General features: G+C 47.2%; 1 protein-coding gene across 1 annotated transcript in view; it reads left to right on the top strand.

Moving 5' to 3' along the window:
• The first annotated feature begins 6,174 nt into the window (after nt 1–6,174).
• Nucleotides 6,175–14,267, top strand: part of chodl (chondrolectin) — a 51,833-nt gene continuing 43,740 nt past the window's right edge. The window contains exons 1-2 of the mRNA XM_070892674.1: nt 6,175–6,203; nt 12,765–13,008. Of these exons, the coding sequence (XP_070748775.1) occupies nt 6,175–6,203; nt 12,765–13,008 (273 nt within the window). The remainder of the gene's footprint in view (nt 6,204–12,764; nt 13,009–14,267) is intronic.

Raw genomic sequence — 14,267 nt, 5'->3', positions numbered from 1 at the left:
GAGGACAAAGGGTTTGATTAGGGCAGGGAAAATGGAGTACGAGAAGAAGCTTGCAGGGAACATTAAGACGGATTGCAAAAGTTTCTATAGATATGTAAAGAGAAAAAGGTTAGTAAAGACAAACGTAGGTCCCCTGCAGTCAGAATCAGGGGAAGTCATAACGGGAAACAAAGAAATGGCGGACCAATTGAACAAGTACTTTGGTTCGGTATTCACTGAGGAGGACACAAACAACCTTCCGGATACAAAAGGGGTCGGAGGGTCTAGTAAGGAGGAGGAACTGAGGGAAATCCTTATTAGTCGGGAAATTGTGTTGGGGAAATTGATGGGATTGAAGGCCGATAAATCCCCAGGGCCTGATGGACTGCATCCCAGAGTACTTAAGGAGGCGGCCTTGGAAATAGTGGATGCATTGACAGTCATTTTCCAACATTCCATTGACTCTGGATCAGTTCCTATGGAGTGGAGGGTAGCCAATGTAACCCCACTTTTTAAAAAAGGAGGGAGAGAGAAAACAGGGAATTATAGACCGGTCAGCTTGACATCGGTAGTGGGTAAAATGATGGAATCAATTATTAAGGATGTCATAGCAGTGCATTTGGAAAGAGGTAATATGATAGGTCCAAGTCAGCATGGATTTGTGAAAGGGAAATCATGCTTGACAAATCTTCTGGAATTTTTTGAGGATGTTTCCAGTAGAGTGGACAAGGGAGAACCAGTTGATGTGGTATATTTGGACTTTCAGAAGGCTTTTGACAAGGTCCCACACAAGAGATTAATGTGCAAAGTTAAAGCACATGGGATTGGGGGTAGTGTGCTGACATGGATTGAGAACTGGTTGTCAGACAGGAAGCAAAGAGTAGGAGTAAATGGGGACTTTTCAGAATGGCAGGCAGTGACTAGTGGGGTACCGCAAGGTTCTGTGCTGGGGCCCCAGCTGTTTACACTGTACATTAATGATTTAGACGAGGGGATTAAATGTAGTATCTCCAAATTTGCGGCTGACACTAAGTTGGGTGACAGTGTGAGCTGCGAGGAGGATGCTATGAGGCTGCAGAGCGACTTGGATAGGTTAGGTGAGTGGGCAAATGCATGGTAGATGAAGTATAATGTGGATAAATGTGAGGTTATCCACTTTGGTGGTAAAAACAGAGAGACAGACTATTATCTGAATGGTGACAGATTAGGAAAAGGGAAGGTGCAACGAGACCTGGGTGTCATGGTACATCAGTCATTGAAGGTTGGCATGCAGGTACAGCAGGTGGTTAGGAAAGCAAATGGAATGTTGGCCTTCATAGCGAGGGGTTTTGAGTACAGGGGCAGGGAGGTGTTGCTACAATTGTACAGGGCCTTGGTGAGGCCACACCTGGAGTATTGTGTACAGTTTTGGTCTCCTAACCTGAGGAAGGACATTCTTGCTATTGAGGGAGTGCAGCGAAGGTTCACCAGACTGATTCCCGGGATGGCGGGACTGACCTATCAAGAAAGACTGGATCAACTGGGCTTGTATTCACTGGAGTTCAGAAGAATGAGAGGGGACCTCATAGAAACGTTTAAAATTCTGACGGGGTTAGACAGGTTAGATGCAGGAAGAATGTTCCCAATGTTGGGGAAGTCCAGAACCAGGGGACACAGTCTAAGGATAAGGGGGACGCCATTTAGGACCGAGATGAGGAGGAATTTCTTCACCCAGAGATTGGTGAGCCTGTGGAATTCTCTACCACAGAAAGTTGTTGAGGCCAATTCACTAAATATATTCAAAAAGGAGTTAGATGAAGTCCTTACTACTAGGGGAATCAAGGGGTATGGTGAGAAAGCAGGAATGGGGTACTGAAGTTGCATGTTCAGCCATGAACTTATTGAATGGCGGTGCAGGCTAGAAGGGCCGAATGGCCTACTCCTGCACCTATTTTCTATGTTTCTATGTTTCTATGTTTCTATGAAGAGGGATGGGAGGAGGTTCCTGTGGAGCATAAACACCGGCACGGAGCGGTTGGGATGAATGGCCTGTGTCTGTGCTGCAAAATTCTACGTAATTCTATGCAATTCTAAAAGCTCTGAGTTTCAAAATGAAGTCAAGCAAAAAACCCGACAGAAGCTGCTCCCTGCGACTGCTTGGTAATTAACTGTAAGTGCTGATTGACGTCTCCAAGTGCAGGAGGCGATTTACTTGTTTTGAAGATTCATTCTGCAGATCAATAGGAGTCCATTTGAAGGAAGGAGGTGCCATTGAGTAAAATAAAAGCAGCTGCAGTCTCCTAATCCCAGCTCTCTCCCCATTTGTCTAAATTACACTTTAGTGCATCAATTTTAGGAAGAACACTTTAGCAGCACATCCACCTGCCTGGAAAGGAGATTCCAATTATTTCCTTTACCAGTACAACAATGCACTTCATATCCCTGAAAATCAATGCTGTTGAATTTTTGTAAAGGTGTGGAGCTGCACTCAGAGAATGCCAGGGAGGAGGGTGGGATCGGCAGTGCTGATATAGCGGAGACCCGCTTTTAACCTCCCCGCGCCTGGCGAGAATAGGATGTGCGCTGGAGGGGTTAAAATTGAGGCCGTGTGGTACCCTATCTGACTCACCAACCTGTTCTACCCTGACATCGTTTTCACCGGAAAGTTGGAAGTAGACAAGAAGCCCAAGAACAAGATCCTTGCTGCTCTGAGAGTAAGCTTCACAGGTCATGTAAAGGCCAAAGGTTGTAGCAACGGTTAGAGGCATGGGTAAAGATATAAATTACATTTAATCGAATGAAAATCTAATACATTATCATTAAGTGAGGTCATCCAAGATTCAGCCAGGATAGACTAATCACCCCAGAAGCTACAGTCAGTGCTGTTTGAGACCTCAGAGACCAGTGCCGGCTATACTTAGTCCTGCACCATTCGTCTTGCTCCTGTCAATGCTTCACTTATAGGTTCCATTTCCCTGACAGGGTAAGCTTTGAGTCAATACCTGCAGGAATTAAACACACCTGACTTTAATAAAAAAAGGCAACTTGGAGGAAATCCCTATCCCTTGTACCAGGGCTGTGCGTTTTGCATGCAGTGTCGTCTTTCGGATAAGACATTAAGAACCGAGACCCAGTCTGCCCTCTCAGGGGATCGCAAACATAGAACCATAGAAACATAGAAAATAGGTGCAGGAGTAGGCCATTCGGCCCTTCGAGTCTGCACCGCCATTCAATAAGATCATGGCTGATCATGCAACTTCAGTACCCCATTCCTGCTTTCTCTCCATACCCCTTGATCCCTTTAGCAGTAAGGCCCACATCTAACTCCCTTTTGAATATATCTAACGAACTGGCCTCAACAACTTTCTATGATAGAGAATTCCACAGGTTAACAACTTTGATTGAAGAAGTTTCTCTTCATCTCGGTCCTGAATGGCTTACCTCTTATCCTTAGACTGTGACCCTTGGTTCTGGACTTCCCCAACATCGGGAACATTCTTCCCGCATCTAACCTGTCCAATCCTGTCAGAATTTTGTATGTTTCTATGAGATCCCCTCTCATTCTGCTAAATTCCAGTGAACATAAGCCTAGTCGATCCAGTCTTTCTTCATATGTCAGTCCTGCCATCCCGGGAATCAGTCTGGTGAACCTTCACTGCACTCCCTCAATAGCAAGAACATCCTTCCTCAGATTCGGAGACCAAAACTGTACACAATATTCAAGGTGTGGCCCCACCAAGGCCCTGTACATCTGTAGTAAGACCTCCCTGCTCCTATACTCAAATCCTCTTGCTATGAAGGCCACCATCTCGTGACACCATGTTGAAGAGCAGGGGAGTTCTCCCCGGTGTCCTGGCCAATATTTATCCCTCAACCAACAGCACTAACAACAGATTATCTGGGCATGATCATGTTGCTGTCTGTGGGAGCTTGCTGTGCACAAATTGGCTGCCGCCTTTCCGAGATTGCAACAGTGACTACACTCCAAAAAGCACTTCATTGGTTGTAAAGCACTTTGGGATGTCCAGGGGTCATGAAACGTGCTGTAGAAAAGCAAGTATTTATTTTGTTTCTTTTCTAGTGACAATCCTCAGACTACGTTAATTCACTAACCACAGGAAATAATCTTGCACTATTTACACTTGAAAAATGGTTCATCATTTTGAAAACTTCTGTCTGATTCTCCATTATCCATTGGGATATTAGGCACAGACATGCATAATGTGCTGCCTGTGGTCACAAACCACTTTTACTTTGAGGGAGTGGAATCCCTTGTGATTGATAAATATTGCAGGGTGCCAATCGGGAGCACGGAAGACAATGTGCGGTGCGTGCAGTCAATGGCACCTTGCACCAAGCGAAGGTTTCCCTCCAGGGGAAGTGCTGTGTTCTCTCCTCCTGCTTCTCTGAGTCAATAAGGAAGGAGATGTCTTTTTCATGGTTGAGAGAGCCTGGATTATCTCCCCGATACATCGACGCTCTGCAATCTGCGAATGTCACTAATACATAAGAACATAGGAACATAAGAAATAGGAGCAGGAGTAGGCCATTTGACCCCTTGAGCCCGCTCCGCCATTCAATAAGATCATGGCTGATCTGATTCTGGCCTCAACTCCACTTCCCTGCCTGCTCCCCATAACCCCTTATCCCTTTATTGCTCAACAATCTTTCTATCTCCACCTTAAATATATTCAATGACCCAGCTTCCACAGCTCTCTGCAGCGGAGAATTCCATAGATTTACAACCCTCTGAGAGAAGAAATTTCTCCTCATCTTAGTTTTAAATGGACGGCCCCTTATTCTGAGGCTATGCCCCCTAGTTTTAGTTTCCCCTATGAGTGGAAATATCCTCTCTGCATCCACCTTGTCGAGCCCCCTCATAATCTTATACGTTTCGATAAGATCACCTCTCATTCTTCTGAACTCCAATGAGTATAGGCCCAACCTACTCAACCTTTCTTCATAAGTCAAACTCCTCATCTCCGGAATCAACTTATGAACCTTCTCTGAACAGCCTCCAATGTAGCCTGAAAGGAGCCCGTGGCATAGATTTTGAGGGCAATGATGACTTTAACATCCACTAGTGCAAGGCTCGAGTTGTGGCTGCAGCAGCTGACTTAGCTCGGTGACAAGCTCCTTGGTAAACGAAGGCGCCTCATACATTGATCCTCAGTGAAGTTGAAGAAGGAGAATCGCTCCCTGAAGACCCTCTGTGGATATGGCCTCCTACTGAGTGCCCTCGTCCTCCTCCCTCTTCCAGCAACTTGTCCTGCTCAGTGGTGCCTTCTTTCTTACCCCCAAACATTCGGTGCTGTGATATTCTATGTAACACTCTATTCTCGAAGGCAGCCTTATCGGGCCAACCAATATTGGAGAAGATAACAACTATCACAGGAGTGGAAGCAGCCAAATCTCTCTCTATGCAGGCAAATTGAACATTGAACAGTGCTTGAACTCTGCAAAACATAGCCAGACGTTAAACATAGCCAGAAAGACGTCATCATCATAGACGGTCCCTCGAACGAGAGTGACTTGCTTCCACATGAGTTCACAAATGTTTCAATGAAGGACCTGATGTTCCAGTCCTGAACTTCAATTGAAGGGGTGTATGATGCCTGTGCATGGATTTTTTTAATGTGAGGTGACTGTTGCACACCAGCCACCACACGGACTTGACAGAGCTAGGCCTTTATCCAGTGGCAAGGGTTAACCAAGACGACTGAAGACCTGCTCTGCTGCACGGACCTAATGCGCACACATATCGCAGTGTGGGCTGGCCCGTGCTGCCCCTGGGCCCTCGCCTCTTCTGGGCCCCGTACCCTCATTTGCCGCACCTCCGCCATGATCTCTCGCCGCTCCTCCGCCACAAACATTCGTCGCACGTCCGTCACGATCTCCCGGCGCTCCTCCACCACAAACATTTGCCGCACCTCCACCACGATCTCTCGCCGCTCCTCCGCCGCAAACATTTGCCGCACCTCCGCCACAATCCGCTAAAGCAGCGACTGTACATACTGCGTGATCCGTTTAAATATCGCTGAGGGGTGGGGGGGGGTGGTGGGGGGGGGGGCAGATGGGGCAGACCAATGTGCTGGTTACCGTCACGTTGTGTTGAACACGGTCAAGTCCGAGGGAAACCTCGCCAAAATAATTTTCTGCCTTGCTAACATTCTGCCACTGTGCGTTCCTCTTGTGAGCTCTACCTCCTGTGCCAAGATGGCGGGCGGGCACACTCACCATCGGAGGTACGGGCACCGATCTTGGACCCCATTTTTGTCCTTAGGCTGCCTGATAAATAGGCACTATGTGGCCTAATATCATAGAATCAAAGAATGATAAAGAGGGTTGCAAATCTGTGGAATTCGCTGCCTCAGAGAGCTGTGAAAGCTGGGAATTTAATAAATTTAAAACAGTGATAGACAGTTCCTTAACCGATAAGGGGATAATGGATTATGGGGAGCGGGCAGGGAAGTGGACCTGAGTCCATAATCGGATCAGCCAAGATCATATTAAATGGCGGAGCAGGCTCGAGGGGCCGTATGGCCTACTCCTGCTCCTATTTCTTATGTTCTTATGTTATGTAAATAAAGAAACATTTGCACTTATGTAGTACATTTCATGGCTACTGGATGTCTCAAAGCGCATTACAACCAATGACGTACTTTTTTGAAGTGTAGTCTGTTGTAATGGTGGAACGCAGCACAGCAAGCTCCCGCAAACAGCAAAGTGATAATGACCAGATAATCTGTTTTAGTGCTATTGATTGAGGGATAAATATTGGCCAGACAGTTGAGGAGGATTCTAGCGAATCTGGCACTAAGCTTATGGTCTACAGGGCTGTAGTGATACCTGCCCTCCTGTACGGCTCAGAGACGTGGGCCAGAGACAGTAAACACCTCAAATCGCTGGATAACTATCACCAATGATGTCTCCTGCAAATCCCCTGGGAGGACAGACGCACCCACGTTAGCATCCTCGATCAGGCCAACATCCCCAGCATCGAAGCACTGACCACACTCGATCAGCTCCATTGGACGGGCCACATTGTTCGCATGCCTGACACAAGACTCCCAAAGCAAGCGCTCTACTCGGAACTCCTACATGGCAAGTGAGCCCCAGGTGGGCAGAGGAAACATTTCAAGGACACCCTCAAAGCCTCCTTGATAAAATGCAACATCCCCACCGACACCTGGGAGTCCCTGGCCAAAGACCGCCCTAAGTGGAGAAAAAGCATCCGAGAGGGCACTGAGCACCTCGAGTCTCATCACCAAGAGCGTGCAGAAAACAAGCACAGGCAGCGGAAGGAGCGTGCGACAAACCAGACTCCCCACCCACCCTTTCCTTCAACCACTGTCTGTCCCACCTGTGACAGAGATTGTAATTCCCGTATTTGACTGCACAGTCACCTGAAAACTCACTTTTAGAATGGAAGCAAGTCTTCCTCGATTTCGAAGGACTGCCTATGATGATGAATATTGGTCAGGACACCGGAGATAACTCCCCTGCTCTTCTTCAAAATAGTGCCATGGAATGTTTTACATCCAACTGAGAGAGCTGTAAGGTTCTGCAAAACCAACCACAGAGACATGTGGCAGGGAGAATGGGAAGATGCCATGTTTAAAATGACCAACTGCAGCCAACAGCCTGTAAACCGCGGAAGATGATAGGACTCTGGCCACCCTGTACAGTAACAGACAGTGTTGCAGGGGCACAAAACCGGACGGGGGATGAGCCAGCTACCGTAAGGGGGAAGAGTATACATTCGGTTCTTCCAGGAAAATGGATACAAGGCAACTTTATATTTCAAAAGGACATTTCTCCAGCTTTTCATGTAAAACCCTCACAGAAGAGGCAACATGTCCAGGCAAAACCCCCCAGTAATACACAAGGCAACACAAAGGGTATCAGTTTGAATAATTAAACAAAGGCCCACAGGTCTGATGCAATCATTTTGGCCAGCCCAGACAGAGTGGCACCTCTGTCGAGATAGTGAACAATCATCTTCATTCACCCCATCAGCGAGCGACAGGATACAGGAGGTGTGGCTAATCTCCCATTCCAGACAGATCGATACACATCGAACTGCCATTCACACCCCATTTTATTTAAGGAAGACCCAAGACAATGACATGCAGTTTTGGCACAAAGATGAACGGACTATAAGAAAAGCTGCAAAAACACACAAGGAGGTTGGAGTTTGGAGGTTGGAGGTTGGAGTCAGCTTTTTGCAATGAATTGCAGAGTTGAGTTAAGAAGGTGGGAGTCAGTTTTCATTGTGGTTGAGTTGAATTAAAGGGGAGTTGAGTCAGCTCTTCACAGGGCCCTCGCTCTGGGGAAGGTGTGCTTAACTCCAGCAGCTTTTTGCTTAGGAGCCAACCGAGAGGCAAATAGAAGAAACCGACGCAACATCGAGGAGGAAAACCGAACCAACCAACAACGTAAAACCCACCCCAGAGGGACCCCGAGCTGAAATAAGTGCCCCCAGAACCCCGCAGGTGATAGGATTGTGAGTACAGCCCAAACTCCCTCACAGACACAATTTAGGATAGGAATTGGTAAGAAGGGTGGAAGTGGGAGGTGGGGTTTGTGTGTGAGTGGAATGTTTCAACCTCTCATTTTCCCCTTCCCTGTTGCGAGAATTTTTCGTGTTGTTGAGTGAGATTGTGCCATTACTGCTAGTTACGACCTCTTCCTATGCCCTCTATCTTGGTGTTTACTATTCTAAATAAACAACATTAGCCATTCTGCACTCTTACCCACTGTGTCTGGTGCCTCGTTGCTCACCCATCCTCATAAATCGCACGTACAGAACCCCAGGGGAGTGTGGATTCGAACCCACACCCCAAGCCCCCCTTACAGAGCAGACAGGGCCTCGGTTTAAAATCTCATTTGAAAGACCCCCTCAGTATGTCTCATACTGAAATACAGCATCTCCGACAGTGCAGCACTCCCTCAGTACTGCACTGGAGTGTCAGCCTAGATTTTAGTGCTCAAGTCCCTGGAATGGGACTTGAACCCACAACCTTCTGTCTCAGAGGTGAGGGTGCTGCCCACCTAGCCACGGCTGATATAGCAATAGGGAAGCCATTCGGCCCATCATGCCTGTGCTGGCTCTTTAGTAGCTCTATCCAATTGATCCTACTCCCCTACTCTTTCCCCCTAGCCCTGTCAATTTTTTCCCTTCAAATTTCTAGAACAATATTATTATGTTTATACTGTACCTATGAATGACTCCACGAGGCAATGTGCTGTACTCAAACTGTAGTGACCTTGGTCCTTTATTCCTAACTCCAGAGTGAGGCACAAGCATGGTGGCTCCCCTTTTATACAGCCCCTGCCACCAGGGCAGGAAACCCCGGTCTCCACCAGTTGCACCCTCTAGTGGTGCCAGCATAGTACATACACAGTGTAAACCTTATTGATAGTACATCAGGTAAACAAGTCTCCATCTTATGCAACTATTCAATGACTACACAGAGAGTATATCTATAGTCTGCATATATAACATTGATATGATCTTGGTGCAGAATAAAACTGTCATCACAATGACATCTCGTCTCTATCACTGAAATCGTTACTTACAAATGTGGCAACATGTCCTCAACATACTTGTTCCTTCAACATTACCCAATCAGCAGGCACTGGCAAACAGCACCATTAGAAGCACAGAGATTTGCTTTGATGCAGTAAATGAGATGTTGTAATGGAGTATTGCGTATGGGACATTGACTCTGATTGTTCCATCAATGGTCTTCTTTGCACCCCATCAACTTGCTGGCATATTTCCATTTATCGGTGTGAACAGCAAATGTATACAAAAATGATCAGTTAATGGCAGTACCTCTGTTCAAATGAGGTCTATTCACTACAGACCATCGTCCTGCCATATCATCAGGCATCAATGCAGCTCTTTTCGAAATGCTTCTTGTATTCATGCGCTGTTTCTGACAGAATTTTTGTCCAACAATCAGTTTTTTTGGCCATTAAATGTGGACAAGTTTCTGGGGGCTCTCGACATGTAAACTAATAATAATTAAAAAAAAGAAAGGGGGATAAATTCCGTTGCGCCCCTGTAGGGGGCGGTATCACTGGCGAGACTTTATGCCAGGCGCAGGAGTCTCGCCTCTCGCCAGAAATTGGGGTTACTGCCCCCCGAAAGGAAGTGGAGCGCAAAGTAATGCACTCCACTGCCTTTCTGGGGCGCGAGCGGGACGGATACGTGGGGAGCGGGGCGCAGCGCTGCGCACTGGGCCGCGTATGGCTGCCGCGTAGGAGGGGCTCTTCCCGTCATTAAAGGGAAGGGCCCAAGCTGCAAACTCTGCGTTGTAAAAATGGTCCACCCTGGACCGCCGGGGAGCGGGGGTGCCGTGCTGTGCCGGGCTGACCGATCGCGGCACGGACCCCGCGTTCAAAGCGCCAAATGGGGCGCAGCATAAAATCGGCTCTTTTTTTTTAAAAGTCAATGCACCGCTCCTTTAAGTATCAGCCCGCGAGTGGATGTCTGCCCGGTTCACATCCCCTGTCTGTCGCTGCCATCGCCCGGCGCAGTTTTAGGGGGTGCGAAATCCACTTTAGGATCCGGGACGATAATGAGACGCTGCGGGGTGCTACCTTTTACCACCGCAGCGGAATTTAGCTGTAGTCATTAGAGGTGCCAAGGCGAAAAGCCGTTTGCGCCCCATTAGTACCTCCCGCACCCACCCCCCCCCCCCCCCCCCGGGGGTGCTAACAGGAGACGCAAACAATCCTAATTTCTTTGCCAAAGACTTGCATTTATATAGCGCCTTTAATGACCGCCAGATGTAACAAAGAAGTACTATTTTCTTTGGAGTGTAGTCACTGTTGTAATGAAGGAAACGCGGCAGCCAATTTGAACACCACAAGCTCCCACAAACAGCATTGTGATAATGACCAGATAATCTGTTTTTGTGATGTTGATTGAGGGGTAAATATTGGCCCCAGGACACCGGGGATAACTCCCCTGCTCTTCTTCGAAATAGTGCCGTGGGATCTTTTACATCCACTTGAGAGAGCAGAGGGGGCCTCGGTTTAATGCCTAATCCAAAGTAGGCACCTCCGACAGTGCAGCTGTCCCTCAGCACTGCACTGGAGTGTCAGCCTAGATTTTTCAAGTCTCTGGAGTGGGACTTGAACCTTCAACCTTCGGATTCAGTAGCTACCCACTGAGCCACAGCTGACATTCTGCTACTCAGCATAAGTTTAAAAACTGATTAATGTATGAACCACCTTTGCTCTGTCTTCAGCCTCCCCTTCTTTAACCCAGGTCCTTAAACACATTGTTGCCTCGTAGATCCATGGCCATCTCTCACGCAACTTCTTGGGCTGAAAATTCTCGCCTCACCAGGTGCGTACGAAGTGTGCACGAACCCAGCGAGGCCTCGCAAAAAACGGCTTTTCCGATCTGTCAAAATTTCTTTAGACAGACTACGCGTCCCTGGGAGAAGGACATACGCGCGGGAGAGAGTGGGCTATTTGCCCAACTCATGCCCAGCGAATATCCTTCAAACTTCTACGCCTGGTAAAAGCAAACATATAGCCTACTTTTACCAGTGTAACACTTTTAAAACATAGAAAAATGTAATTTAATTATTCATTTTTATGTTAAAAACCTTGTTCATTAAGGTACGTTTATTTAGAACCCAATTAAAACACATTAAAAAAAATTCCAAAAAATATATTTTTTTCTAAAACATTTAATTACATTTAATTTCAATTAATTTTAACTAAGTGAGGTGTTTTTTTTAATTTATTGTGCTGTGTTTCGGTGTTTTAGGGGGTTATTCTCATTGATAGTAATGGGAACTCATACAAATGAAGTTCCCATTATTCTTAGGCAGTCCCTCGGAGTCGAGGATGACTTGCTTCCACACTAAAAGTCAGTTCTCAGGTGACTGATGTGTCCAATGTGGGACCTACAGTGGCTGCAGGGACGGGCGGGTGGGGTGCTTGGGTTGTCATGGGTTTGCCCTTGGCTCCGCTTGCTCCCGGCAAAGAGACTCGAGATGTTCGGCACATTCCCAGATGCTTTTCCTCCACTTTGGCGATCTTGGGCCAGGGATTCTCAGGTGTCGGTGGGGATGTTGCACTTTATCGAGGAGGTTTTGAGGGTGTCCTTGAAACATTTGCTCTGCCCATCTGGGGCTCACTTGCCGTGTCGGAGCTCTGAGTAGAGCACTTATTTTGTGAGTCTAGTATTGGGCATGCAGACGATGTGGCCCGTCAATCAGAGCTGATCGAGCGTGGTCAATGCTTCGATGCTGGAGATGTTGGGTTGAGCGCGAACACTGATGTTGGTGCGCCTATCCTGCCATGGATTTGCAGGATCTTGTGGAGGCAACATGGGTGGTCCTTCTCCAGTGCTTTGAGGTGCCTGCTGTACATAGTCCATGTCTCTGAAGCATATACGAAGGCGGGTATCACTACTGCTCTGTAGACCATGAGCTTGGTGCCAGGTTTGAGGCCCTAATCTTCAAACACTCTCTTCCTCAGGCGACCGAAGACTGCGCTGGTGCACTGAAGGCGGTGTTGGACTTTGTCATCGATGTCTGCCCTTGTTGACAGTAGGTTCCCGAGGTATGGAAAATGGTCCATGTTATCCAAGGCCTCATCGTGGATTTTGATAATCAGGGCAGTACTGTGTGGCAGGGGCAGGTTGGTAGATTATCTTTGTTTTATGGATGTTTAGTGTAAGGCCCATACTCTTGTACGCTTTGGTGAAGGTGTTGATGATGGTTTGGAATTCGGCCTCCGAGTGTGCGTAAATGCCTCCTGTAATTCAATGACAGAGGATGGGATGACCTTGGATCTGGACTGGAGGTGATGAAGGTTGAACAGTTTCCCATTTGTGCTGTAGATTGGCTCCACTCCAACGGGGAGCTTACTGAGGGTGAGATGGAGCATTGCAGCAAGGAAGATTGTGAAGAGCATTGGTGCGATGACACAGCTTTGCTTTACCCCAGTCTGTACGTGAATTGGGTCTGTGGTGGATCCGTTGTTCCGGATCACGGCTTGCATGCCATCGTGGAGCAGGCGAGGATGGTGACAAACTTTTGAGGGCAGCCGAATTTGAGGCGGATGCTCCATAGTCCCTCACGGTTGACAGAGTCGAGGCCTTTGTGAGGTCAAAGAAGGCTATGTATAGAGGTTGGTGCTGCTCCCTGCATTTCGCTTGAATTTGACGCGTGGTGAAGATCATGTCCATTGTGCGCCTTCGTGGGTGGAATCCGCATTGCGACTCTGGGAGGAGCTCTTCAGCCACTGGGAGAAGGCGATTGAGAAGGTAGACAAAAAGCAGGAAACTATAGACCAGTTAGCCTAACATCTGTGGTTATGAAAATGTTGGAGTCCATTATTAAAGAAGCAGTAGCAGGACATTTGGAAAAGCAAAACTTGGTCAGGCAGAGACGGCATGGATTTATGAAGGAGAAGTCATGTTTGACAAATTGCTGGAGTTCTTTGAGGAAGTAACGAACAGGGTGGATAAAGGGGAACCAGTGGATGTTGTGTATTTGGACTTCCAGAAGGCATTTGACAAGGTGCCACATAAAAGGTTACTGCACAAGATAAAAGTTCACGGGGTTGGGGGTAATATAGTAGCATGGATAGAGGATTGGCTAACTAACAGAGAACAGAGAGTCGGGATAAATGGTTCGTTCTCTGGTTGGCAACCAGTAACTAGTGGGGTGCTGCAGGGATCAGTGCTGGGAACCCAACTATTTAAAATCTATATTAACGACTTGGAGATGGGATTGAGTGTAACATAACCAAGTTTGCTGACGATACAAAGATGGGAGGAAAAGGAATGTATGAGGAGGACACAAAAAATCTGCAGAAGGATATAGATAGGCTAAGTGAGTGGGCAAAAATTTGTCAGATGGTGTATAATGTTGGAAAGTGTGAAGTCATGCATTTTGGCAGAAAAAAATCAAAGAGCAAGTTATTATTTAAATGGAGAAAGATTGCAAAGTGCCGCAGTACAGCGGGACCTGGGGGTACTTGTGCATGAAACACAAAAGGATAGTATGCAGGTACAGCAAGTGATCAGGAAGGCCAATGATATCTTGGCCTTTATTGCAAAGGGGATGGAGTATAAAAGCAGGGAAGTCTTGCTACAGCTATACAAGGCCACACCTGGAATACTGTGTGCAGTTTTGGTTTCCATATTTACGAAAGGATATACTTGCTTTGGAGGCAGTTCAGAGAAGGTTCACTAGGTTCATTCCGGCGATGAGGGGGTTGACTTATGAGGAAAGACTGAGTAGGTTGGAACTCTACTCATTGGAGAGGTG

This window comes from Pristiophorus japonicus, chromosome 11 (genome assembly GCF_044704955.1).
Source record: "Pristiophorus japonicus isolate sPriJap1 chromosome 11, sPriJap1.hap1, whole genome shotgun sequence".
NCBI classification, from domain to species: Eukaryota; Metazoa; Chordata; class Chondrichthyes; family Pristiophoridae; genus Pristiophorus; species Pristiophorus japonicus.
The sequence above is the reverse complement of the archived record's forward strand: the minus strand, read 5'-3'. Positions and strand labels throughout refer to the sequence as shown.